A 26,516-nucleotide genomic window follows, 5' to 3' on the forward strand; every position below is an offset into this window, starting at 1 on the left:
ATTAATACACCAAACATGCGCGCTCCGTGAACTCTAACATCACTTCCATTTTCTACTCTATATTATGTGTCATGTTTTGATTATTTAATATATAAAGGAGTGATCATAATTTTTATCCATTCAATTTGTTTTCCTCCAATAAAATTTGAACACTTATGGCATGTTTGGTTCATGGAATAGGTCAGGAATGGAATAATTTTTCTTGGAATAGACCTATTCCATCGTTTGGTTGGATCATTTTGTCATGGGAATAGCATGCCTAGGAATGAGCTATTACTTTTGCAAGGGGAATAGCCATTCCTAGGGGGGCCTTGGTATTAGCTATTCTCATGTCCTTGGGAATAGCTTTTATATCACAAATACAAAAAATACCTTTTGCACATTATATAATATTTATATTTATTTAATAAATATAATGTATTATATAAATGTATATATTTAATTAATTATAATTTATATTTATTTAATAAATAAATTATTTGTGTGTGTGTGTGTGTGTGTGTGTATATATATATATATATATATATATATATATATATATATATATATATATATATATATATATATATATATATATATATATATATATATATATATATATATTAACTGTATAAGACTCCTTAATTATGGAACCTTAGCTCCTAAATTAAGTAGTCTGCCCATCTGCATGCTTAGCGGATGGGCATTGCAAGCTTGCCTAGCGGATGAGCATTGCAATTGAAATTATGGAGCCTTGATGCTCTTTTTATAGGAGACTCAAGGCTCCATTCCTTACTTCTCCAACCGATATGGGATAAGTGAAAAAATAAATATAAATATAAATATGTATTTGTATAATAATAATAATAATAATAATAATAATAATAATAATAATAATAATAATTATTATTATTATTATTATTATTATTATTATTATTATTATTATTAATATTATTGTTGTTGTTATTCTCTCTCTCACACACACATGCATATACATGTGTATATATATATATATATATATATATATATATATATATATATATATATATATATATATATATATATATAACATTCAGTATATCATAATCATATTCATTATTATTATTATTATTATTATTATTATTATTATTATTATTATTATGTATAAGGGTATTTATGTCTTTAAACCTATTCCATTTCTATTCCTTTAACCAACCAAACACTGGAATACAATTACTCAAGTCTATTCCTTCAGCCAACCAAACAACATAATACAATTCTTATTCTATTCCTTACCTATTCTATTCCCTGTTGAATAGTATTCCTATTCCCTCCAAATTCATTCCGTGAATCAAACGTGCTGTTAGTGAAAATAAAAATTAAGAATAGGCTATTGAACTCCAAATAGTATTTTTCGTTGAGTATTGATCATCTTGCTTACGCGGACTATTATGTGTCATTTTTTAGATTTTATTTAAGAAACCACACATATCAATAATTTTTCATAAGGTACCCCTTGTAAATTTGTCAGACTATCATCCATAGATGAAAAAATTCCGATCCAGCGATGGCGTGCAAACCTGGTCTCAATTTTGAGACGAAGCAACAATTTGTTTCATTCTTCCAAAAGGCTGAATCTCAATTTTAAGGGCACAACAACAATTTGTTTCGTGGTACGATGGACAGAGGTTGATGGAAGATAGGATTACTGATAAAAAGAATTAAAAGTGGAATAACACATATAAATATAGGACAAAAAAAATAAATTAATATTTTTTTAAAAATTAATTTTTAGAATTGAGTAGAGCAAAATGTCACTGCAAATTATGCTGTGGACTCGTGTCCACAATGCATTGTGGACACGAGTCTAAAACGACGTCGTTTTCAGGGAAAATGCGGCATTCCAGTTAAAAACAAAAAATTGATTTTGTCTCGCCATTAACGGCGTTATTCGTTTGTGGCATTATGATTGTACAGTTATGAAATTAAGAATGTACAGTTATGGAATTATGAACACAGAGCTCTAACATTATGAACTTACAATTATGAACATATAGTAATAAACTTATGAACATATGCTCCTATAACAAAGCGGTCTGAAATTTAAAAAAAAAAAAACAAACAAACAAACAAACAAAAAATGGTGGAAGATAACGGTGTCACTAACGGCACTGTTCCCGTGTCCACAATGCCTGCTGGACACGGATCCATAGCATAACGATTGAAATGTCAGTGCATTTAATGTCATTTAAATAGGTTTGTTAATGAAGATTTAAAAACGGTTTAAAAAATATTTTTTTAATTACAAAAATATCGTTTATTGTTTTTTTTTTTTTTTTTTTTCATTCTAAATTTCTGCCGCTAATTAATGCAGATTTGAATTGAATGGCATATATGGGCAATCACACAGGCAGGCAGGCTCCTTGGTTAGTTGGTTTCATGGTATGTAGTTGTTGTAGCAGTTACGTTGCAGTATGAGCACTCAAACGTACCTCCTTCCTCACAACCAACTATCGCACAAACACAAAGACAGACAGGGTTGCATCATCACATGAGAACGTACGTTATTCATTCTTTATAGGTCTGGTCCTATTATTTTATAAGCTTTGATACATTAAAAAAAAAAAAATTTAAAATAAGATTTATAAGCTTTTCAATAATTTTACATACAAATTATAATCATGAAAAAATATTCTAAGTACTTTTATAAATGTAAAATAATCAATAAATGCACCAGTTTTTTTGTAGAAAAATAATTATAGTTTATAAAAATGAATGAACTATTTTTTATTTTTTTTTTTGAAAAAAAAAGGTATTCAAACTTTTATTAAAGCAAGTGTTCAATACACAAAGGAACAGAAGTTAACTAACAAAAGAAACCAGTTTGCGAACGTAACAAACCACGCTAGCTTATTCCATAACGCCTTCCATCCCTGAGAAATAGGCAAATCATGAGTATCCATATTCCAGTAAGTGTATACCCATGTTTTACGGTATAAAGACCACTCACCTCTCCTCTCCAGCACCATTGATCAGCAAACTGCATGGCCCGCTACTGGAATTTTTTTAATCATTGCCACATCTCGAGCAACAAACATGGAGTCAAGTTTACTTAAATCCCAATTCTGTAAAACTGGATCAATTAAAGTGAGGGGCTCCTTTGCACAGTAAGCAAAGGTCTAGTCTCTGTGGTTCATGTTCAGGTGAGTTATCTTGATTTACATCCTCTCAGATGCTCTGTCGGGTCGAAGTGTGTGGGGCTCTTAGGATTGGGGTTCAATCTTTTGAAAAGAACTGCTAATTAACCTTCATGTCTGCATGGGAGTTCAGCTTTGGGGTGACAACATACGGATTTGAAACGTCTAGCAACCAAGGGTAGGGTGTTCCCAGATTTTTGTTAACCGACGATCACCAATTCTTTTGTAACATCCCAGTTGAAGAATTGATTGACCGGCAAGCATCGATCTTAACTTGGGTTCGCACCAATCGTTGCATTCAGAAAATCGCTTCTTGGGAAATATGTGCTTTATAAAGGCGGGCCACTAAAAAAGAAGGATTTGTGAGAATACGCCAACCTTGTTTAGCAAGGAGAGCCATATTAAAACGGTTCAAACACTTGAAACTCAATCCTCCACTTGATTTAGTAGTGCTCAGTCTACTCCAAGCCATCCACCTTATACCACCGTTACCATTTCCCGACTCCCACCAAAATTTATTTATAAGCCTCTCAAGGTGTTAAGAGAAAGTAATAGGCAAATAATATAAGCTCATAGAGTACATTGGCAAAGCTGCGCAACACTCTTAATCAAAATCTCCTTATCTACTCGGGAGAGAATTTTTTTCCGCCCCTCCCAATCTTTGCCGGAGCTTTATTTCAATATATGAGAAAACCTACTTTTTATTTCGGCCAATACCCATGGAAGTCCCAAATACGTGCCAATAGAAACTGACTGAGTCACATTAAAAACCCCGGCTACTGCTTCTTTTGTCATCTCGATCGTATTCCGGCTATACACAATGCAAGATTTACCAAAATTCACTGTTTGGCCAGACATATGCTCATAGTGTAATAAACATTCTTTTACTACCACAACTTCCTGAATTGATGCCTTGAAAAATAATAAGCTGTCGTCGACAAAAAACAAATGAGAGATGCCCGGTGCCCCCCTCACAACCACACAAGGTGACACACGCCCATTACCAATAGCATTATCAATCAAGTACGAGAGCCCTTAAGCACATATATAAATGAAAAGGTAAGGGGATAGAGATCACCATGTCTCAAACCATGCGTCGGGAGAATATAGTCCGTGAGATTTCCATTAACTGAAACCTTATATCCAACTGTTTTTACACAAGTCATAATGAGCTCAATATACCAATTATCAAAGCCCAACCGAGGCAACATCTGCTTCAAAAATTCTCATTCCATCTTGTCATACGCTTTAGCCATACCTAACTTAAGCGCAATCCATCCCATGTTTTCTTCTCTCTTTCGGTTCAAGAAATGGATCACTTCCGAGGCAATTAAAACATTGTCAATTATTAAATGACCCAGAATGAATGCACTTTGATTGACCGATATAATTCTGTCCAAAATGTTCTTTAGTCGATTTGCTAGCATTTTTGAGATAATCTTATAATTAATTAGTTGATAACATTAGTTGATTGCAGAAAAGTGTTTGGTAAATGAGGTGTTAGCTGATGGTTGTTTGGTATAATTTCTTTTTTCTCAAAAAGCTAATTGATTGAAAAAATTGTTTTGAGTAGCTTTTTGAATTTTAGCATTTTGGAGTTATAAAAAACTAATTAACCAAACACTTATACTGATTTTCTTAACCAAGTCAAACAATTAATAGTGGTCAAATAAGTCAAAATTAGCTGATAGGCTAACTATTTTACCCAACAGAACCTTAAACTTATGAGATACAAGAAGATAAATGAAATTCTTAAGTTCGTTGTTTTGTTTAAGAATTTCTTATAGAATTGTAAGACCATGAAATATCTTAGTATACTGCAAGTTAATTGCATGTACTTTTTTCATATGTTTCTCCATATATTTGTAGATAAAAATATAGCTATTAGGATACAACAGTTTAAAACTCTAACTTCCAAAAGATATATATTTATAAATAATACTCCGTATATATCTTTCTTGGGATATAATAGAAATGTATTCACATAAGTACTCATGCAAAATTAATTAAGTATATATTGTTATCAAAAGAAAAAAAGTAAAGTATATATATATATATATATATATATATATATATATATATATGCATGCATGCGTCCATGCAATTAAGATATAGGCCCTGTTTGGTAAAAGATTGGCTTATAGGTCAATTTTGGCTTATTTGACCACTATTAATTGTTTGATTTAGTTAAAATATCAATATAAATGTTTAGTTAATTAGCTTTATATAACTTCAAAAGGCTAAAATTCAAAAAGTTACTCCAAACAATTTTTTCAATTAGCTTTTTAAGAAAAAAAAAATACCAAACAACTATAAGCTAACAGCTAATTTACCAAAAACTTTTCTACAATCAACTAATGTTATCAACTATTTATACATTCTAATTAACACAATCAGCTAACAGCTAACAGCTATCACCTAACAGCCTTTTTACCAAACGGAACCATAAAATTGATGAGAATAGAGTTAATTCCAGCAATGGTCCTCCGACTATTGCGATTTTTCAAAATTAGTCCTCGTCTTTTAATTTGGAAAAAATAGACCCTTGACTATTAGATTTGTTCCAGCATTGGTCCTTCCGTTAAGTATCCGTTTGTTAGGTGTTAAGTAGAGGGGTACAAAGGTCATTTCCTTTTATTCCTTTCTTCTTCATATGCTAGTGACTACATGAATCCTTCCGTACATGCAGATGACCATCATTACACCCAAAACTCTGGGCGCAGTCGTTTGAGGAAGTTGCAGACAGAATATTCAGCATTATGAATGGGAAATCTACGCGGGACATAACATCCAAAGGTTTGATTGTATTCCCATTAAGGAAGCATTTGCTAAGATCGGCCGCCCTGCATCGGCCCCGTTGCAACCATTGATTCTTTGGGAGTTTTGACAGAGAAGTTTGGAAGAAGAGCTGGAAAGATGAAGGTACATTAATGGATGGCCGCAATAATAATCTGTTTCTTCTTCTTCTTCATTTCATTCATTTCAATGGTAATGATACAAATATTCATCTTTTCTCTTCAGATGGCAACTTTAGCAGAATACATTGGACTTGAGCAGCAGAAACACAGGTAAAATACATATATATATATATATATATATATATATATATATATATATATATATATATATATATATATATATATATATAGTTCTTGAGAAGAATTTTTTTTTTTTTAAAAAACTGAAATATTTTGTTATGATGCTGCAAAATTTGGGATTCTAATTCAACCTATTAGGATTTCAAATTCCAACTGTTGTTGTGTCAACATGCATGCATGCATAAGCTTCATTCATAATTAGTCATTATTAGATTAGTGATGATTCTTTCAATTTCTTGTAACTGTAATTGCATGTCTCAGCAGTTACCATTCATTGTATGTTAATTGAATGAAAAAGGGTTAACAAATCAATACAATCCCCTTTCAAAAATCTACTATGATCTGTTGATCGAGTGGAATCTTGATCCAGTAGCTGTTCTTATTCTCCATTCTCCGGCGAGATCTTGTCTTCAATCCACTAAGCTATCTTTTCCACAGCTCCCTAGCAAACCCAGATCTCTGCCTGTTCTCCATGCACGGCGGCGGCGACCGCCGCACTGCAAACTCATCACTGTCGAAAGAGGTGATCAGCCCTAATCCATGATCATAAGTTTCATGTGAAACCGGATCGAATAGAGTCTCGTATACCTCTCTTAGTTGGATGAATCGCCGCATAGATTCCTCCTTGTCGGAGTGGTGGCAGAAGTCCGGGTGACAGAGGAGCCATGCATCTGTAAGCTCTCTTTATCTCCTCAACCACAGCATTCTCGGGGCGCAACGAAAGAACCTCGTAAAAGTTGTCTTTCATGGCATTAATCTTAGTATGACGACGAAGAAAGCAATGGAGTTTTGGGGTAATGATGGTCATGTGCGTGTACGGAAGGATACATATGCTCACCAGAATAGGAAGAAGAAAGCAATAAAATGAAATGACTTTTGTACCCCTCTACTTAACACCTAACAAACGGATACTTAACGGAAGGACCAATGCTGGAACAAATTTGATAGTCAAGAGTCTATTTTGTCCAAATTAAAAGTCGAGGACTAATTTTGGAAAATCACAATAGTCGGAGGACCATTGCTGGAATTAACTCATGAGAATATAAGTTATGAGTTATGAGTTGAAATTTACTGGGTTATTGTTATTAGGCTGGATTTACAATACAAGTCAAAAGAGGTGGGAAGTCAGAGAAAGAGAGGTGAACCGGCCCGAAAGGGTACTGCCAGCCACGGGTAGCCGGCTGAGGTGCTGGCCCTGCCGACGGGTGCATGACTTGTCCGCGCCCCGTCTCCGGGGTGGAACTTCAATTCTTTTTCTCATAATATATTTGATTTACGTACAGTAATAAATTAGAATAACGTAACATTTATTTTGTTAATTAATAGGTAGCGGAGGGAGTCACACGATATGATATGATATGATGTTGATGGTGCGTGCGTGAAATAGCATATATGGCTCCGAACCACATATATATGCATGCTTGTGAAGAATCATAATTCAATTTGCCAGTTGGAATTGTGCACTTATTTTGTAATCATCATAACTTCAGCTTTTCCCATTCAAATTTGCTTCCCTCCCACTTTATCAATTTACACTACAATATAAGAGTTAATTCCAGCAATGGTCCGCCAAGTATGATAATTTTCCAAATTTGGTTCCCGTATTTTAATTTGGACAATTTAACCACCCGTCTATTAAATTCTTTTCAATTGAGGTCCTTCCGTCAATTGGGGGTTAAGTCAGCGTCAATTAGGGGTTAACCCCCAATTGACGGAATGACCTCAATTGGAAAGAATTTAATAGACGGATGGTTAAATTGTCCAAATTAAAAGACGGGGACCAAATCTGGAAAATCATCATACTCGGGGGACCATTGCTGGAATTAACTCACAATATAATGAGACATCCCCACGTCCTCCTCCTAAAAGATGTCATCTTTACACCAGTAAATTTTGACTCTAAACCAAAAAAATAAAATCTGACTTATTAACATGACGCACATGTATAAAAATTAGTCGATCAATTTTATACGTGTATTAACAATTTGCTTTTCAACTATTTTAGTTTGATAGGTTCTTGATGTTCTTTGATTAAGTTTTTATCCTATTGTTTTTCTGTATATTTTGTTGAACTTTTTGTGATATATCTTGAAAATATTGATTTGGATTTTATTACATTTAAAAATAAAATGCAGAGACTCCATAGTTTGAAGTGAATTGAAAATTTGTGAAGGAGAAAAGTTTCATTCTACCTTTTAAACTGCTAGTTCCAACTCCACTATTACATCAAGTACATATATACAATAATAATAGAGATTTCAAATTTTTTGGAGTACCAAAGAATTAAGAGGGAATGGTACGGTTTATTCTAGCTTCCTTCAACTTTTCAAGTGAGCATTTATTAAGTTTATTGTTGAAAAAAAAAAAAAAAGAACTCAAGGAGTGAAAGTCACTCGACTGTAAGGAGAGGAGCGAAAAGCCACTGGATCGAAAGGAGAAGGAGGCGCCAACAATCGAAAACCGGGGGCGATGGTTCACATCTCTCTTGGGCCTCAGGCTGGCAAACTGTTAATTTTAAAAATTAATCTTAAAATTTCTTATAAAAAATTTTAAACATATATTGCTAGACTACAAAGTTTTGACAACTCTTTTTTTTCTTTTTATATATAAATCAACTAGGGCTTTGTTTATTTCAGTTTTCTAGTTTTTCATTATCTACTTTTTATGTTTTACTTAAAATATATTTACTAGCACTCATTTTTCAAATTTAATCAAAAAAAAAAAAGAAGTTATTAACGTGCTCAGCGGGCACATCTGATGCACTCGACACGCAACAAGAAGTTTTAATTTTTAGTTCGTAGGGCCCAAAAAAAAAAAAAAAAACTATATCTATTGCAAATTCATTTTTTTCACTCTTCTCTTCCTTCCACCTCACACTCTCCCCAATCCACATACTTTTAAAAATCACTAAAAACTATTTATGAAAATACTCTTATCTCTACAATTCTCTCTTTCTTTCCAAAAGTAAACTCTACTATCAATCTATCATATCAACATTTTTGGAATTCACTACTATTTTTATTTTTATTTTTGTATCATTACAATTTCAATTCATTGTCAACATAATAATAATAATAATAATAATAATAATAATAATAATAATAATATCGATTATTAAAAGAGAGAGATGATGATGAAGAAGAAATCTAGCGTGGCAAGGTTGCCATTCTCATCCTTCCAGAAATGACCGAATTATGATGGTCTAACTGTGTAAGGGTAGATATATGAGGCAAATTATTCTTTGGTCTACACAGGGTTATGTGAATTATAACAAAATATATATTTTAATATATTAAAAGTATATTATTCGTGAACTGAATGCATATTATACAAAATAATGTATTTTTTATAAATATAATATGTATTTTTAATATACGGACTATTAATAATACATTATTTGTATATTTAATGTACATTATTTGATAGTATGGTCCATACAATAAGAGTTCTATTACATAGACTCCCAAATCTTATTTTCTAAATTTTACTCCTTGATGTGGCAGATATTGATATGCTACTTTATTTTTTATATGGGTCCTAATATAAATGTCTACATTAAGATTTTGTATATAGGAGTAAAAGTTGAGAGTAAAAAATTATAGTACATGTAGTATTTTCCATACAAAAATTATTGCACATATGAAATGAGCATACACAAATAATGATAATGATGATTATAAAGTTATGTCTTTTGATTTTTTTTTTTTTTGGTTATGTTTATTAGAGTTAATACCCGATTTGATCCTTTGACCGTTAGAATTTTATCACTTTGATTATCGACATCCAAATTTGCTCAATTTAATCTCTAATTATGTAAATTTTACATAAAATAGTTCTTTGTCCAAACCAAAATAGTCCTGTTTAGGACGGTTTTAGTTAACAATTGCATAGTTGATGATGAAATTGAACAGGTTTGAAAATGGAGGACCAAAATAGTGAAATCCTAATAGTCGAGGAACCAAATCATATATTAACTCCGCTTATTAAAAAAAAAATCTATATAAGTAAACGTTTTTTTTTTTTTTTTTTTTTGGGGTATTCTGCTTTTACATTTTAAAACATTTTTCTAATTAATAATTTTTTTTTTGGTAGAGTTTTTTCTAATTAATAATAAGACAAAAAGTTTCTTTCTACTCTCCTTTTGTATTTGCCAACAAAAGCATACTAAAGAAGTATGGGAAACAATAGTATGGAACAAACATAGTATATACAATAGTTTGAATACGAATTTTGGCGATGTACACAAGTCACAACACAAATTTGAAGTAACTCAAACATATTCTTGTCCCAATAGTGACCGTTAATGGCTTCACCTAAAACAAGATATCCCCACACCATATGCTTCCATTTTCCACACTTAAAGCGCATTTCCCAATGCCAAACTTTCAAATTCAAATTTCTGTTGATACCATCAATGGCAGCAGCATCAGCAGCAATAGCACAAGATAAAGCAGTACCCGTATCTAACCACCACCTTAAAAGCCGCCTCTCCACCCAAAATCCTGTCTTTCCCAACATCCCAGAAACCAATCTTGAATTCTTGATGACCCAAACATGGCTGCCTTCAAGAAAGCTTCGAATCCCCTTCGCCCTTCGAATTGTTACAATTCGCTCTATGATAACCCTCTAGTTAACGCGCCTGATAACAAAGAGAATGACTCGCCTTATAAGCCCCAAAAATGGAGTCTTTCTGGGAAAGAAAATGCGGTTCCCGGAAGTGGAGCTAAGTCTCATCTCAAGCCATCTTCACTTCAACTCTGCATGAAAAAGCATGAGCCTGATTCCACTTTCGGGTCCAAACTTGTTTCTCCCATTGACGCAGAGGGGCCTAATTCTGGCAATCTTTGGGACCATTCGGATTCGGAGGCCGCCCCGGCTTCTTCTTGGTCTACTCTACCTAATAGGTCAGGAGATTCTTTCTTTTTTTTGCAGATAGATTGACAAGTTTTCAGTGTGTGTGGGAAATTTAAGAATTGGGTGTTTTTTGTTTCCTCAGATCATTGCTGTGTAGGCCTTTGCCTGTTGATATAGGAAGGTGTACCTGTGTTATAGTGAAGGAAACATCTCCAGATGGGTTCAATGGAGGCACTCTCTACTCACTCTACACCTATGTAAGCCCATTTTTGAGCACTCCTCTAGTGTGTACTAGTTTCTTGCTTTGATAAACATTCTTAGTCACAGCATTTTCAAGAAAAATTGAAGTCTCAGTAGTTTGTGTCTTAAAATGTAAATCTTTATTTGATTTAGACTGCCTGCTACCTTAAATCTGTGAAAATTTCTTAGCAAATATGATGTATATGACATTTTACATATTTATAAAGAACTTCAATGCCAAATTTTGAATGTTTGTTCACATGTTTCTTAGCAAAGTTCTTTTTGTTCTTCAAAAATGATAGGAGGGTCAAGGAAGGCAGAATCGGAAGCTTGCGGTGGCTCATCACAGAAGGCGTAATGGGAAATCTGAATTCATAGTGGCTCAGAATACAAAGGGACTATTGATGAGTTCAGAAGACAGTTTAATTGGGAAAGTGACTGCTAATCTTATGGGATCAAAATACCACATATGGGATCAGGTACATTTTCTTTGATGATTTGCTAATTTTTGATGAATTGTTAAAGTTGTCTGCTTGATTCAAACAACACTTTGTAACTATCTGAAAACTCCATTCAGGGGAAACTTAATTCTGGGGCAAAACAATCAAAACTTTTGGGTGTTTTAAGGTAAGCTTCTTTCTGGTCCTTTTGATCAAAAACATAATAGAAGAAAGGGAATTGAGAGTTTGGTCTCATGTTCACAGATTCATGGCTACTGTGGCCACCTGGAGTGGCAGTTATAGAAGGATCAAAGCGTGGATACCGAAGCACCAATCCATGCTGTTGAAGAGCACGGCACAGGTGATCGATCACGTTCAACCAATGCGAGGAAGCTAAGAATGATTTCGAGATGCACACTTTTACTAATTCCCAGCTTGGGATTTCGTCTTTTTTACCTCAGATCCAACATATTAACGGAATGCCAATCGATTGGAAGGAGCATATGGATAAAGTACATCAGCTGTTCTCAAGGGTTCCCCACTTTAACAAGGTAAGGCTAGACTTCTGTCTGGTCTAAGCTGATAGTTGGACTGCACATTTATGTTTATATATTATATGCTCAACAGTATGATATTCGGTTTGATCTTAACTCATCAACTGTCACTCATGTTGCAAATGTTGTAGATTTCAAAACAGTATGAATTAGACTTCAGAGACAAAGGAAGGCCAGGTCTCAAGATCCAGAGCTCAGTTAAGAATTTTCAACTCACAATGGAGGTAAATGATGAGTTCGTTATCTCTCGACAAAACAAGAACATGAACTTAGAACATGAATTTATGCTATCTTTTTTTTTTTTTGTTTGGCTCCAGAAGAATGGAAGGCAGACAATACTACAACTTGGAAGGGTAGGGAAAGCGAAGTATGTGATGGACTATAGGTAAATAAACATCCGTTATTGCTCGACTAATAGCCAAAACATGTGGGCGCATTTACTAACTGGAGAAATGGAAAACTGGAGAAATGAAAATATGGTATTGTTTTGCAGATATCCAATGACTGGCTACCAAGCCTTCTGCATATGCTTGGCTTCCATTGATGCAAAGCTTTGCTGCACAGTGTAATGGGGGAAGGGACTCTACTTCTTTGGTGGTTCAACCTCTGAACACAAAGAAAATGGCCATGGGGTTTGAGTTTTGATTATTAGTCTTAGCATTGAACCTGTCATTTCCAAGCTTTTGTCAAAGCCTTTTTTCATCAATGCTTTAATGCAGATCAAGATCAACAACCCTACTGCTTGGGATTTATAATTTAACTTAGTGGTTTGGATTTAGAATTTAACTATGTGGTTTGTTAAACTTGATTCCAATATTATTTCTTTGCCTATATGTACTAAAAAAAAAAGTCTGCCGCTGTAAACAGTTCTGTTTCAATTTGTTAGTAGTAATTAGGAGATTTTCTTTTGTAACGATTCCAATATTATTTCTTTGCCCTTCTTTTATGCTTGAATGCTGAGATGAGAACAAGAATTTTTTCAGAGTTTTATTGATCATCAGTGTTTACAAAGTAAAAGAAGATATGATATTTATAGAGAGACAAGAGATAGTCCTAGTAGGGTTATAATAATATACAAAGATTGATAAAGTTATAGAGTCCTAATACACACCCTTAAGCTTAAAAAGCTTATCTCTTAAAAGATTGATCAGTACGTGGTTAACATGAACTTTTAACTCTTAACATACTACACATAAACTATTACTATGAAAATGGTATTTTTGGAAAAAATACCAAGCACAAACAATGGAAAAAGAGTTTAGGTTGTTAGGGCATCCTTAATAGTTGTCTATTTTACCCCAGATTTTTTTGGGCCCCAATATCCATATCATCATCCACCATCTCACCCAATCACAAAAACTATTCTTCCCATTAATTTTAAATTTTTTCACAACTTTTTGTGGATCCACCATTTTATTTCCATATTTTAATTATTTCTTATTTTCTTTATTTATTTGATTTATAATTCTAAAATAAACATAAATAATTAACATACATAACATATATATATATATATATAGAACTAAATTTTCTGCCATGAACTATTTGTGTCAATGGATTAGTTCGATCCAAAACTTGAGATAATGGGTGTAACCCGAAAAAGGATTCATAAGTAGTTGTTAAGGGAGTTGAAGTTACCAAATTCTGAGGAGTGGGTATCAATTTATGCCGAATTGCTCCACATATAGTCCCTCGAACCGCATTTTCTAAACGAACTAGAGCCAATCCGAATTAATCTTGTAAAAGATCCGCTACAGAACGAATACGTTTATTTTGCAAATGATTCATATCGTCAAGTGTACCCATTCCAAATTTCAGTCCAATCAAATGATCGGCGGCTGCCAATAAATCTCGCGGTAACAAAAATGTATTGTTCTGGGGTATATCAAGGTTCAGTCTTCGGTTCATATTTCGTCGACCAATCCTTCCCAATTCACATCTTTGTTGAAAAAATTTCTTTTGTAATTCCTTCCATAAGGATTCAGAAAATATTGGATCCCCGTTTACGCAAGCAAATTGTTGATAAAATTCCAAAATGACGTTTTCTTTTGACCCAATTTTTTTTTTCTCCTTATCACTCAGAAAAGATAAAAAAATTTCAGGATAACAGACATTCTCTAGAATTTCTCTTAGATTCGACCCCATAGCTGATGATAGAACTAGAATAGATATTTTTTGTTTCCTACTCACACGAGCCCATATCCTTGCTTTCCTATCAATTTCTAATTCTGATCTTCCCCCCAATCTGATATTATTGTGCCGGTATAGACCGAAATTCCATTATGGTCCAATTCTGACCGGTAATAAATGCCGGGGCTTTGCAATATTTGATTGATCACAATTCTATATATTCCATTTACTATAGAAGTTCCCTGGGAATTCATTAGAAGAATGCTTCCAATATATATATATATATATATATATATATATATATATATATATATATATATATATATATATATATATATATATATACTTAAAATTGCAAGCTTGCATTTGTTGGAAACTTAATTAAAATAATATTATAAAAATTATTATTACAATTTTTAGCAAAATTAAAATAAATTTATAATTATAAACTTTTTAATTTTTTTAAATTATAATTTTATCATATACAAATTTAATAATAGAATTTAACAAAACTAAAAAAAAAATGAACAAATAAGCTGGCCTGACCGTTGGCCCGCTTTAAAAACAAAACAAAAAAGTAATGAGAACAAAGAAACTGGCCTGACATGAACTTGCAAATAGCAGGTGGAAAATTTTGTCAAAATCTTGACTTCTCATTTGTCAAAATCCAACCCAAGGAGATTTTACTATTCTAAAATGTGGTGATGAACCTTTTATTGGGGATGTCCTTAGTACGAGTTGAACAAAACACTCACTCTTTAAAAAGGCTCTTGTATATATAGTGGTGCAAACGCACTTTCCAATCCAATGTGGACAAATGTTACTTTAAAGTCTTTCCACCTTTATTTTTTTTTTAAAAACTCAAATAAGTACATTTTGAGAATCAATTTCTCATTCACTCATTATTCGTTTTAAGCGTACAACATATCAATATCTTCATCTTAGTATGATGAACCTGAATCCACTTTGACCCAACCTAATTTGAAAGTGGACTCCACATATTTTTGTACCACAAAATAGCCATTTTATGCCATTTTCCAACCTTCTTTAAGAATGATCATGGCCAGTTTGTCACAACAAAAAGGATCTCACTATAGAGGAACCTTTACTTCAAGAGAAGCTGAAGCAATGGCTATAAGGAGGCTTTGAGTTGGTTAAAACTCCACAACTTTAATAATATTCATGTTGAAACCGACTCACTGCATGTTGTTCAGGGTCTCAACTCAACTAAGGGAGAATCTTCATTCCATCTCGTTCTTAGGGATATTAAAAAACCTACGAGTAACTTTACTCAAGTGTTTTTATCTCACTAAGAAATCTACGTATCAGACAGTCCATCTATTGACAAAATAATCTGTTTCTATGTCTAACTAGTATTTTCGCCCATGCGATGTACGAGATGGATTTGTTATAATATATTAAAAATATTTGGATTGATATATAATTATTTAAATTAGAACATCAAATATTATAGGAATAAGGTTCAAATTGGCCACTGAACGTAACCTGAAAATGCAATTAGGCCACTGAACGAACAAAAAGTGCAATTAGGCCACTGAACACTCCAAAAACGTGCAATTAGGCCACTGAACTCTCCAAACGTATGCAATTTCACCGGATAGCAGGTTACCATCAATTTTAACAGGTTACCTGCTTACGTGGCAGCTGAGTTGACATTTTTAATAATTTTTAATAATTAATTTTAATAATAAATTTTATAAAAAATTGAAAAAAAATTAAATAAAAAATAAAATAAAGTCGTTTTTATTTTTTTAAATAAAAATTTATTATTAAAATTTATTAAAAATGATTTAAAATTTATTAAAAATGCCAACTCAGCTGCCACGTAAGCAGATAACTTGCTAAAATTGAGGGTAACCTGCTATCAGGTGAAATTGCACATTTTTGGAGTGTTCAGTGGCCTAATTGCACTTTTTTTTCGTTCAGTGGCCTAATTGCATTTTCAGGTTACGTTCAGTGGCCAATTTGAACCTTATTCCAATATTATATAGTGCAATTGAAGATATGGTTTGAATTATTTATGTGTTTTGATGTTATCATTGTTTGAATTTGAGTAAATAGTTGCTCAAATTAATAGCTAATGTGTAGATGTACGCATGCGGTGCTGTAACTTTGGAGATTTTATTTATCACTGTTTAATATTTTTTATATATAAATTAGGCAAATGTGTTCGTTCTCTAGCAACTCAGTTATAGGAATAAATTGCTATCTTAATTCATTTGTATGAAATTTTTATTTTTTATTTTGTCTAGATATATAGCAATTTTGTCATTTAAAAAAACATAATATCAACGATTGTATTTACACATTATTGAAACATCTTTGTAGACGGTATTGGTAGTAGCAACACAATCCTATACATCATCGTATAGAGCTAACACCTTCAGTCCATCAGGAAAAAGGGTTTAGGTTGTTAGTACGAGTTGAACGAAACACTCTCCCCCTAAAAGGTTCTTGTATATATAGTGGTGCAAACGCACTTTCCAATCTAATGTGGACAAATGTTACTTTAAAGCATTTTCACCTTTATTTTTCAACGCAAATGAATTTATTTTGAGAATCAATTTCTCATTTACTCATTATCCGTTTTGAGCGTACAATATATCAATATCTTCGTCTTACTACGAAAAACCTGAATCCACTTTGACCCGACCTAATTCAAAAGTGACTCCACATATTTTTGTACCACAAAATAACCATTTTATGTTATTTTCCAACCTTCTTTACGAATGATCATGGCCAGTTTGTCACAACAAAAGGATCTCTCTATAGAGGAACCTTTACTTCAAGAGAAGCGAAAGCAATAGCTATAAGGAGGCTTTGAGTTGGTTAAAACTTCACAACTTTAATAATATTCATGTTGAAACCGACTTCCAGGGTCTCAACTCAACTAAGAGAGAATCTTTATTCCATCGGGTTTTAGGGATTTTAAAAAACCTATGAGTAGCTTTACTCAAGTATTTTTATCTTACTAAGCGATCTGCAAATCAAACAACCCATCTATTAACAAAACAGTCTGTTTCTATGTTTGATTACTTGGAGTGGTTTGCACACCCTCCCTCTATCATTTATAATATGTTACTCTCTGATTGAATGGAATTGTTTTGTTTTTTTTAAACCTCCCTTTCAAGTTTCAAAACAAAGATCTCATATTATTATTATATATATACATATATTTTAAAGATTTGTCCACTCTAGCATAAGTCAAAAAACGTATCTTGGGGTCTACGGTCTACATTGTACACAACTAAATTAAATGACCGCCTCTTGACCCCCGCGTTTTTTTCGTCTTCTTCCTCGTTTCTCCAGCATATGCATCTCAATTCATTGGCTTTCTACAAATTTCTATACACCCTGACCCGCCCAGATAACAAATTCAGAACATTACCATTTAATTTATGTCCTTTCCTCAATTAAATAATATATTTAATCCTCATTTTCTGATCTGGGTCTTTCTTTAATCCCATCCCAAACTAAAATCTTGAACGGTAATCACCTGAATAATGAAGGAACCAGAGGGTGAATCCCAGAAAGAGAGGATGAGCTCTAAAGATGGAATCTTGGGCTTCATTGGGAGGCCATTTGGTTGGTTGAAGATGCTGAGTGATGAGCTGCACTGGAGCTTTGTTTCAGCTGTGGTGATTGTGTACGGAATCAATCAAGGGTTGAGTATGAGTTTGAGTAAAATTAGTACCCAGTACTATATGAAGGATGATCAGAAGCTTCAGCCCTCTGAAGCTCAAGTTTATTTTGGGATTCTTCAACTTCCTTGGGTGGTTAAGCCTTTCTGGGGTCTGCTTACTGATACACTTCCCATTTTTGGTTATAGGAGAAGGCCTTATTTTATTATTGCTGGTATGTACTCTTCAATTTCATTTCTGAATCTTGTTTCTTCTTTTATGGGAAATCAAATTCATTTATTTGCTTAAATAAGTTAAAATGAACATGTTACTATATATGTAAGCTTCAATTCAATTCGTAGATTAGCTGATTTTTCCGCTTTCAAGAATGGTGAAAGAGTAGCTACATTTGTGAAATAAATGACATTGAACCAGGTTTTAGGAAGAATGAAGGACACCAGTTTAATGTGTGATCTGATTATTAAGTGCTCATGTTAATGCAAGAAAATAAAAGAACAGCAATAAAGATCTGACCGCCTTTATTGTTTAGGTTTTCTTGGTATCATATCCATGGTGATTCTGTCCTTAAAACAAGACTTACACCTTGCATTCGCTTTGTTATGCCTAATCACTAGCAGTGCCGGGATGGCAGTAGCAGACGTTACGATTGATGCCTGCGTGACAGAGAACAGTATAAGCCATCCGTTTCTCGCCACTGACATGCAGAGCCTCTGTGGAGTCAGCTCATCCATAGGACAACTCGTTGGATATACCGTTAGTGGCTTCTTAGTTCATCTAATTGGATCTAAGGTTCGATACCCACACGTCTTTTGCTTCCATGTTGATCATCCTAGTAACGTTTTTTCATAAGAATATGTCATTAGGAACTTATGTTGGTGAAATGATATTAAGATTTGTGTCGTTGTTTTCATTTACGAAGACGTTGTTAATTTGGCAGGGGGTGTTTGGAGTTTTGAGTATACCTGCTGCTCTGGTAGTTATAGTAGGATTGATGATCGGAGAAACGTTTGTCAACAGGGGTGCCGATAGGAGAGTTAGTATTTTCTTAGCCTTTATCGTTTCACTAGAGTTACACGAGAGTACGAGGCTTTTCCCTTTAACGTTATGCTTGTAAATCAGATCAGTGAAAAGTTACGGGATGCTGGTAAGGCTACGTGGATTGCTCTGAAATGCAAGAATGTTTGGAGGCCGTGTTTGTATATGTATGTTTCTATTGCACTGAGTTTACACATCCACGAGGGAATGTTTTACTGGTATACAGAAGCGAAGAATGGTCCGTCCTTCTCTGAGGTACAAATTTTTTTCTTAAAACACGAATTTTTGGCTCGAAATCTACCTGAATTGCGCTTTATGCAGGAAGCTGTAGGAGCTATATCGTCTATCGGTGCAGTGGGTTCACTTGTTGGGATTATTCTCTATCAAAACGCTTTCAAACACCACCCTTTTCATCGTGTGCTTTTCTGGGCTCAGTTACTGTATGGTGCTTCGGGGTTGCTGGATTTGATACTGGTATCTCGGGCGAATTTGAGGATTGGCATCCCGGACTACTTTGTTGCTGTGAGTGACGCAGCAATCTCGCATATGATTTCACGTCTCAAATGGATGCCTCTTCTTGTCCTCAGTACAAAGCTTTGCCCCTCGGGGATAGAAGGAACTTTCTTCGCTCTGCTCATGTCGATCGATCACATCGGATCGCTCACTGCGGCCTGGGCCGGGGGGCTTTGCCTGCACGTCTTGCACGTCACACGCACTCAGTTTGGAAACCTTTGGGTGGCGATAGTGGTGAGGAGTTTGTTGAGAGTCGTTCCGGTTGGGCTTCTGTTCCTCGTGCCCCGTAGCGACGATCCAAATGCTTCTATTCTCCCGGATGAACTGTTGAATACTAGGAAGGGTGGAGAGTCTGCAAACATGGAAATGGCGTCGCTTGTGAACAACCACGATGACCCGAATTCAGTGGAAGAGTAAATGCAGAAAAGGGAAGCATATATAGTTAAGAATTCCTTGAAATTACAATACAATTTCAAAGAATATCCCAAAGATTGATCAGTCAATTTCAAATCCCTGGTAAGATGAACTCACTGATTTAAGATGTTTTTAGTTATAATATTGTGTACCAAATAGCAGTGTAATGCAGGCCTAACCCAGAAACATGTAAACAATATGCACATACATGCCTTGAACCTAGCTAGATATTCCAATGTACCCTCTGAAACAACCTTATTTTAACAAAGATTGAGAATCTTTTTATGTTTTCTGAATCCACCACACATGTTCTTTATAGGCTCCTAGTCTTTTGTTGTTTGGGCAACAATTTGTTTATCACCATTGTTCTTTATATATTGCCCTAATTAGTAACATAGTTAGTTTATTGGTAAATTTTGGCTTATTTGACCACTATTAGCTGTTTGATTTGGTTAAATATTCATTATAAGTGTTTGGTTAATTAACTTTTTTGTAACAGTTTATTGCTTTAAAACGCTAAAATTCAAAAAGTTGTTCGAAGTAGCTTTTTCGATCAGTTTGTTGAGAAAGTCATTTTGCATATAATCAACTATCAACTAACAGTCAATTTACAAAACATCTTTCTACAATCAGCTAATGCTATCAACTAATCAAATTCATTAACCCAATCAGCCAACAGCTAATGCTGCTAACTCTATTACATTGTAGTATCTGTTCAAATATACTTCTCTGAGGCTCGATATATGGGAGAGGTCACTACATGTCATCTCATTCATCTGAGCACAAAGTGCTGGCTTATAATAATTAAGTTAAGAAGAAGATTAATAAAGGAATTATCTAAATAGTGCTATTTACAATAAAACATCAATTCTTCCCCACATAGTACAAGCTTAAAAGAAAAGAAAAGAAAAAGAAATGAGTAGCATTTCTATCTTTATTGATATACATTTCTATTTCTTATTTAGACATTACAGAGCATATTACAAATAGCAAATAAACTCTAAGAACAAACACAATAGTGTTGCTGCATCTGGACACTGAAATATAAATACAATTTTTATAGGACAAAAGAATGGCTCCATAATCCCACCATTCTTTCCTAACATTTTCTATATATTTCTAAGCAAAAATAAACCAACAAACAAATTATGAATCCTCTGTACCTTCACCCTCTACTGCATCATTCTCCTGTAACATGTCCATGAGCATGTTGATTTGGTTCTGCAACATCGTGTTTTGCCTCTCGACATCAGCCCGCTTGCTCCTCTCGTCCAGCAGCTGCAGCTGCAGATGTTCCAAGCACCGTGAATCCGCTTCTAATTGCTCGTTCAGCCCATCAATTTCTCGGTCCTGCACCAATCATCACCACATTCTTAACTATTGTCTCTCATCTACAGGATTAATTCTGTTGGACGGAGGCCGGTGAAGGCCAAATTAAAGCATGTGTTCCATCTCAACTAAAAGTCTAAGCTGATAGTTGGATTGCACATTTATGTTTATGTTATATTATATGCTCAACACGCCCCCTCACGTGTGCGGGCCGATTACTTTTGATGAGCTCAGTCAGAATAGAATTGTAGCCCCTGGGCTCAAATAGGAATCGAAACAGCAGAAAAGTAGTATATGCTTAAAGAAAGCGAGCAGATGATTGTGTTGAGACTCGAGAACATCACCTTTCTGTTCATTTCCTGTACGGCAATCCTACGCATGCTCTCAACAACATCCACGTTTACAAGCTTCCGCTTCTTCCCAATAAGCCACCCTTTAGGGTAACTCGAGGAGTCGAAATCAGGTGGGGGTAACAACGACTCGGCTGATGGTCTTTTGCCACTCGCATTTGTTATGGGTTCCAATGGTTCAAACAAGGCCTTTCTGCGCTCAGAAAGAACAGAAAGTGCATCCACATCCATTTCCTCCTTTTTCTCATCACCCGACAATTCTTCCTGCTGTTTCTCTGGCGTTTTCTCATCCGTTACACTGTCCAACTTCTTCCCACTGACTGCTCGGAGAAACAACTACTTAGTTCGAAGCTCCCAGCAAGTAAACATCATAATATCATACCATCACAACTCACAATAAATATTACTACTTCACTAAGAAGGGTGAAACCGTTAAACAGTTAGTTCAGATAAATGAATGTTTACTTCGTAATCGTGATAAATTATTGAATTGGCACCAAAAGGAAAGGAACAAATTAGGGTTCAATACAGACAAGCATAAATTATTGAATTCTTGAAAATGTCAACACAGATGATGGAACCAAGGATTTATTCTTATCTCTAAATCCACAAGAATCACCCAAGTGGCTGCTGGGTAGCATATATTAAATCCCAAAAAAATTTCCAAACAAGAAATTGATAAGGATTTGTGAAATGATTAGACATTGGCATGTGTCCTTATTAGCCAGCTCACCAAGAAAACGACAGCCATGAATGAAGGAACATGCTTTCACTTCTCATTTTTTCCTTTTCAAGAATTGCTTGTTTTGTAACACAGGGGGGACAGGGCCAACCAACCAATTTCAAACTTGTAAGAATCTAACCACCCACCCATCTTATGGCTGCTAATGGAACTCACTTTTCAGCCAAGTATTTCAACACTGGGTAATTACTAATTAATTCCGATGACTGACTAAGGTAAGATTCCGGCAAGAATAAGGCCACTCCGGTGGCCGGAACAGGAACAAAACATCATGCAGAGTTAAAGTTACAGAAAATTGTTCAGAAGACAACATAACCCATCATACAAAGGGAAAAACCCAAGAAAAAGATTGTACCCTAAGGAGATCTAATCTATTGAAGATGAAATGCAGAGGAAAAGATCTGTGGGGTTTTAGTAATTTACAGTACCTACCTGATCTTTTCCGGGATTTCCAGAAAACTGGAGTAGAAGGCACGTGGGAGAAGCCATTCAAAGTCTCCATGTCCATGGCCATGGGGGTCTTCTCTGTAGACTCCTTCATTGAAAAAACTGCAAATTTCTGTCAAGAAAACACCAAAAAAAGATCAGAGCTTTTTCTAAGTTTTTAGTATTACAGTACGTTGAGAGGGTCGGGGTTGTTAGGGGTGTTGGGAAATGAGATAGGTTGGAAGGGACAGGGGAAAAATCAACGGGGCGTGATGGAATCTACAAGGTTTTGGACGGACAGGATTCGGTGTCGTGTTTTGGTAGGTTGGATCTCAACAGCGGTAGTTGTTTACTTGATGATTTGAGCTGCTGTGTTGTGGGGCCCGCTGGGTGAAATTACCGGAATGCACCTCGTGTTGTTTCGACCACCTAGAAAACACCGGTGGAATTAATGAAAGCATATGCGGATAATTTCGTCCCATTTTCGGCGTGGAAAATGAAAATGGTTGGCTTTGGATTCGGTCTTGTTTCCATTTTTAAATTTGATTTTTTGGATAAATTTAATCCAAGTCAATAGGAAAGTTTCATAGAAAGGTGGAGTTTAATTTATAGTAATAATAATTTTTGGGACCCCAAGAAATATGCAATTAATCTTTTAGTTATAAAAATCATTTCATAACTATTGGGTGTTGGGCTCCCGAGGACTAGCACAAGACTCAAAGTAAGAGGATTTGAACTCCATCTCAAACATCATTGCAAGTAAGATTTTCACGTTGAAGATTCGAACCCTACTTCAAACATTATTGGAGTAAAATGTGAATTGGATTCTTTGTGCACTCACAATTTACATCATAAAAAAATCATTTCATTTCAATTAGTAGATTGCTCGATCTTGAATTGCGTGCCACTAAATTTGAGAGGTAATTAAATCAAAAAATATTTAGCATGGTTTCTTTTTCTCTTTTTTTTTTTCCTCTATTTTTTTTGAAAAATTATTTTTTCATTTTCTCAATTTAACAAAGAATTTGCAAGTTTTTTTTTTCCAATTTTTTTTCAAATAATAATCACACATAACTTAATTTATAATCACTATAATTATTACGGAGTACATATAAACTTTACTTATCTATTTACTCATATTATCTACCCAACCACCTATCAATATACATTTACCACTATCTACCTACTCTTTCACCACTTATATCTACTTATCTTAGCATTACTACTATTATTCATACGATATATATATATATATATATATATATATATATATATATATATATGTGTGTGTGTGTGTGTGTGTGTGTGTGTGTGTGTGTGTGTGTGTGTGTGTGTGTGTGTGTGTGTGTGTGTGTGTGTGTGTGTGTGTGTGTGTGTGTGTGTGTGTGTGTGTGTGTGTGTGTGTGTGTGTGTGTGTGTGTGTGTTATTTTCAAATTTGAATCATAATACATTTAAAACTATCGAGCATGAATGAATATTAACATTACCCATTCCAAAATCCTTTAACACTACCTATATGGTACTCAAAATCATCCCAAAACATATTTAATGCACACACGATTGATATCAGGCTACTACCCGAACTTGTTTCACAATTGATACTATTCCGTTTGTAGGGATAGTTTCTCTAATCATCCAATTACTATTCAAATTAGCACTCTATTTTTTTTTTTTTTGTATACCTAAGGTTTCTACCTGTGTCCGACGACGGTTCTCATCTTAACACAACTATATATATCTTAAATTAGCACTCTATTTTTTTTGGATTCATATTGATGGGGTGTGGACCCTGGCCCAAGAAGAATAAGTACAAAAGGAGAAGCCCAAGAGGAAGGGAGAAGTCCAAGAAGGATGAAAAAGCCCAGGAAGAATAAAATACGGCCCAAGGGGTGGGAACCCAAATAAGTAACAAGGCCCGTAAGAGATTAGGGCCGAGTCCAAGAGTCGGTCTGAGCCCAAGGATGGGACGAGGACTCGGCCGGATCAGCAAAGAGCTGTTGTGCGGCATTTATGACGACATTGAAGAACTCGGTCAAGGAGCCGTTGGGAGGCCCAGTAACGACAGCCCCAACGGCTCTGCGACGTAATTAGCTTTTAAGACCCTCTTAATGTATTTAAGTCCGAATTAAAGGAGGGCCTCCTATATAAAGGTCCCTTCGAGAATGTAAAAGGGGCGAGTCCATGCCCAGAGAATAGAGACACATTCTTTCTACTTTTGTTCATTCCTTTCCACTTCTTTAAGCTTTGTTGAAAGGTGAATCCACCAATCAAGGTCAGTGGCGGAGCCAGAAAATAGTGTGAGTGGGGGCGTATTTAACTCCAGATTTCACTTCTAAGAAAAAATTGCATCTTTCACAATTCTGTTTGAATTAATTTGAATACAATGAAGTATAATATAAACTTGTTGACTACATTAAGTAAATGATTCAAAAAAAGTAGACTTAAAAAATATTTAATTTATTGAATGGTAAGAAGAGCTAAAATAAAGAAAAGAAGCTAAAATATACATGCAAAAAAAGTAGAATTAAAAAAAATACATTTAATTTATTGAAGAGTTAGAATAAAGATAAGAAGCTAAAAGCCTAAAACATATAAAAATGTTATTAGCAAGTTTTGAACCTAGGACTCTCCATATCATATTCAAGGTTCTTTCCACTGATCTATTGAGCACTTTTGTGATTTATACATATACTTATATATTAGAACAAATGGTTGAGGGGGGGCACTGGCCCCCACTGCCCCCATTGTGGCTCCGCCACTGATCAAGGTTGTGTTGGACCTACCTGGGCCCAAAAACCTTAAAACCAACACATATAATATTGTTATTTTAAGAAGAATTTCAATTTTGATTCTTATAAAATTAACTAGTTTTTTCTATGCGCGATGTGCAAAAACATATACCCAATATTTATATTTTTAAAAATAACTAACAAATTTTTACTAATTAAAATCTATATGAAATCAAATATTATTATCATTAAAGAATATAAGAAAATATATGATCGATGCATGTGTATGATAACAATAATGGAAAAGATAACAGAAGTTATAACGGTAGGGGTATTTTTGTCCAAAAAATTGTATAGTACAACTCTAAAAGCACAATGTACAAAATGATTTGCACTAAATATATGAACATAAATTAGGGATATAACTTTGATTGAGACTTCTATTTCAAAAAAAAAAAAAAAGAAAACTTTGATTGAGACTTATTATGTTTTTATATAGATTAGATAAGAGTCAAACTAGATATCAATTACAGGATTAGTCAATGTCATCTTTATTAATTAAATAAAATAATAAAATTTTACCGTCTAATAATCATTTATAAAGTGGATGAATAGTATACGTTTTAAATATTTTCATTCAGACAAGATAATAACAAAGAATGAACCAAATCCAGAGTGGCAAAGAACAAGAATTTGTGAGTAAGCCACCAATTAAAATTAAAGTAATTTCAAAAGAAAGGCCATACCAAATTTACGCAAATTTTACAGAAAAAGTTATGTAATAGTTAATAACAAATGTTGTCCTGAATACGTTCCACATTAATACAACCTTGTCTGTTATAGA

At 34.2% G+C, this 26,516-nt stretch overlaps 3 protein-coding genes across 7 annotated transcripts; 2 read left to right on the top strand and 1 right to left on the bottom strand.

The window, feature by feature from the left end:
- Positions 1 to 10,625: 10,625 nt before the first annotated feature.
- LOC109165467 (tubby-like protein 8) lies at positions 10,626 to 13,254 on the top strand. 4 transcript variants are annotated; one of them, XM_019314243.1, is made up of 10 exons: positions 10,627 to 11,157; positions 11,250 to 11,364; positions 11,650 to 11,826; positions 11,925 to 11,974; positions 12,052 to 12,148; positions 12,249 to 12,338; positions 12,473 to 12,565; positions 12,659 to 12,726; positions 12,835 to 12,931; positions 13,043 to 13,254. In XM_019314243.1, the coding sequence occupies exons 1-9, from the start codon at positions 10,808 to 10,810 to the stop codon at positions 12,908 to 12,910; spliced, it is 1,116 nt and encodes a 371-aa protein (XP_019169788.1). In that variant the 5' UTR covers positions 10,627 to 10,807; the 3' UTR covers positions 12,911 to 12,931; positions 13,043 to 13,254. The 4 variants fall into 4 exon arrangements, with proteins under 4 accessions (XP_019169791.1, XP_019169788.1, XP_019169789.1 ...); XM_019314244.1 differs by having other exon boundaries at positions 12,835 to 12,928; positions 13,040 to 13,254; XM_019314246.1 differs by having other exon boundaries at positions 10,626 to 11,157; positions 12,473 to 12,538; positions 12,835 to 13,254.
- A 4,450-nt stretch (positions 13,255 to 17,704) lies between these two features.
- Positions 17,705 to 20,393, top strand: LOC109165464 (probable folate-biopterin transporter 3). 2 transcript variants are annotated; one of them, XM_019314238.1, is made up of 6 exons: positions 17,705 to 17,956; positions 18,004 to 18,347; positions 18,663 to 18,922; positions 19,071 to 19,166; positions 19,253 to 19,423; positions 19,490 to 20,393. In XM_019314238.1, exons 2-6 carry the CDS (start codon positions 18,032 to 18,034, stop codon positions 20,096 to 20,098), a joined length of 1,452 nt encoding a protein of 483 aa, XP_019169783.1. In that variant the 5' UTR covers positions 17,705 to 17,956; positions 18,004 to 18,031; the 3' UTR covers positions 20,099 to 20,393. The 2 variants fall into 2 exon arrangements, with proteins under 2 accessions (XP_019169783.1, XP_019169782.1); XM_019314237.1 differs by lacking the exon at positions 17,705 to 17,956 and having other exon boundaries at positions 17,968 to 18,347.
- Positions 20,394 to 20,995: 602 nt separating this feature from the next.
- On the bottom strand, positions 20,996 to 23,189 carry LOC109165878 (protein HEADING DATE REPRESSOR 1). Its single transcript, XM_019314855.1, has 3 exons — positions 22,949 to 23,189; positions 21,769 to 22,094; positions 20,996 to 21,445 (listed from the first exon to the last, which is right to left on the bottom strand). The coding sequence occupies exons 1-3, from the start codon at positions 23,055 to 23,057 to the stop codon at positions 21,242 to 21,244; spliced, it is 639 nt and encodes a 212-aa protein (XP_019170400.1). The 5' UTR covers positions 23,058 to 23,189; the 3' UTR covers positions 20,996 to 21,241.
- Positions 23,190 to 26,516: the final 3,327 nt, after the last annotated feature.

Source organism: Ipomoea nil, unplaced genomic scaffold, assembly GCF_001879475.1.
Source record: "Ipomoea nil cultivar Tokyo-kokei standard unplaced genomic scaffold, Asagao_1.1 scaffold3069, whole genome shotgun sequence".
In the NCBI taxonomy this organism is placed as follows: Eukaryota; Viridiplantae; Streptophyta; class Magnoliopsida; order Solanales; family Convolvulaceae; genus Ipomoea; species Ipomoea nil.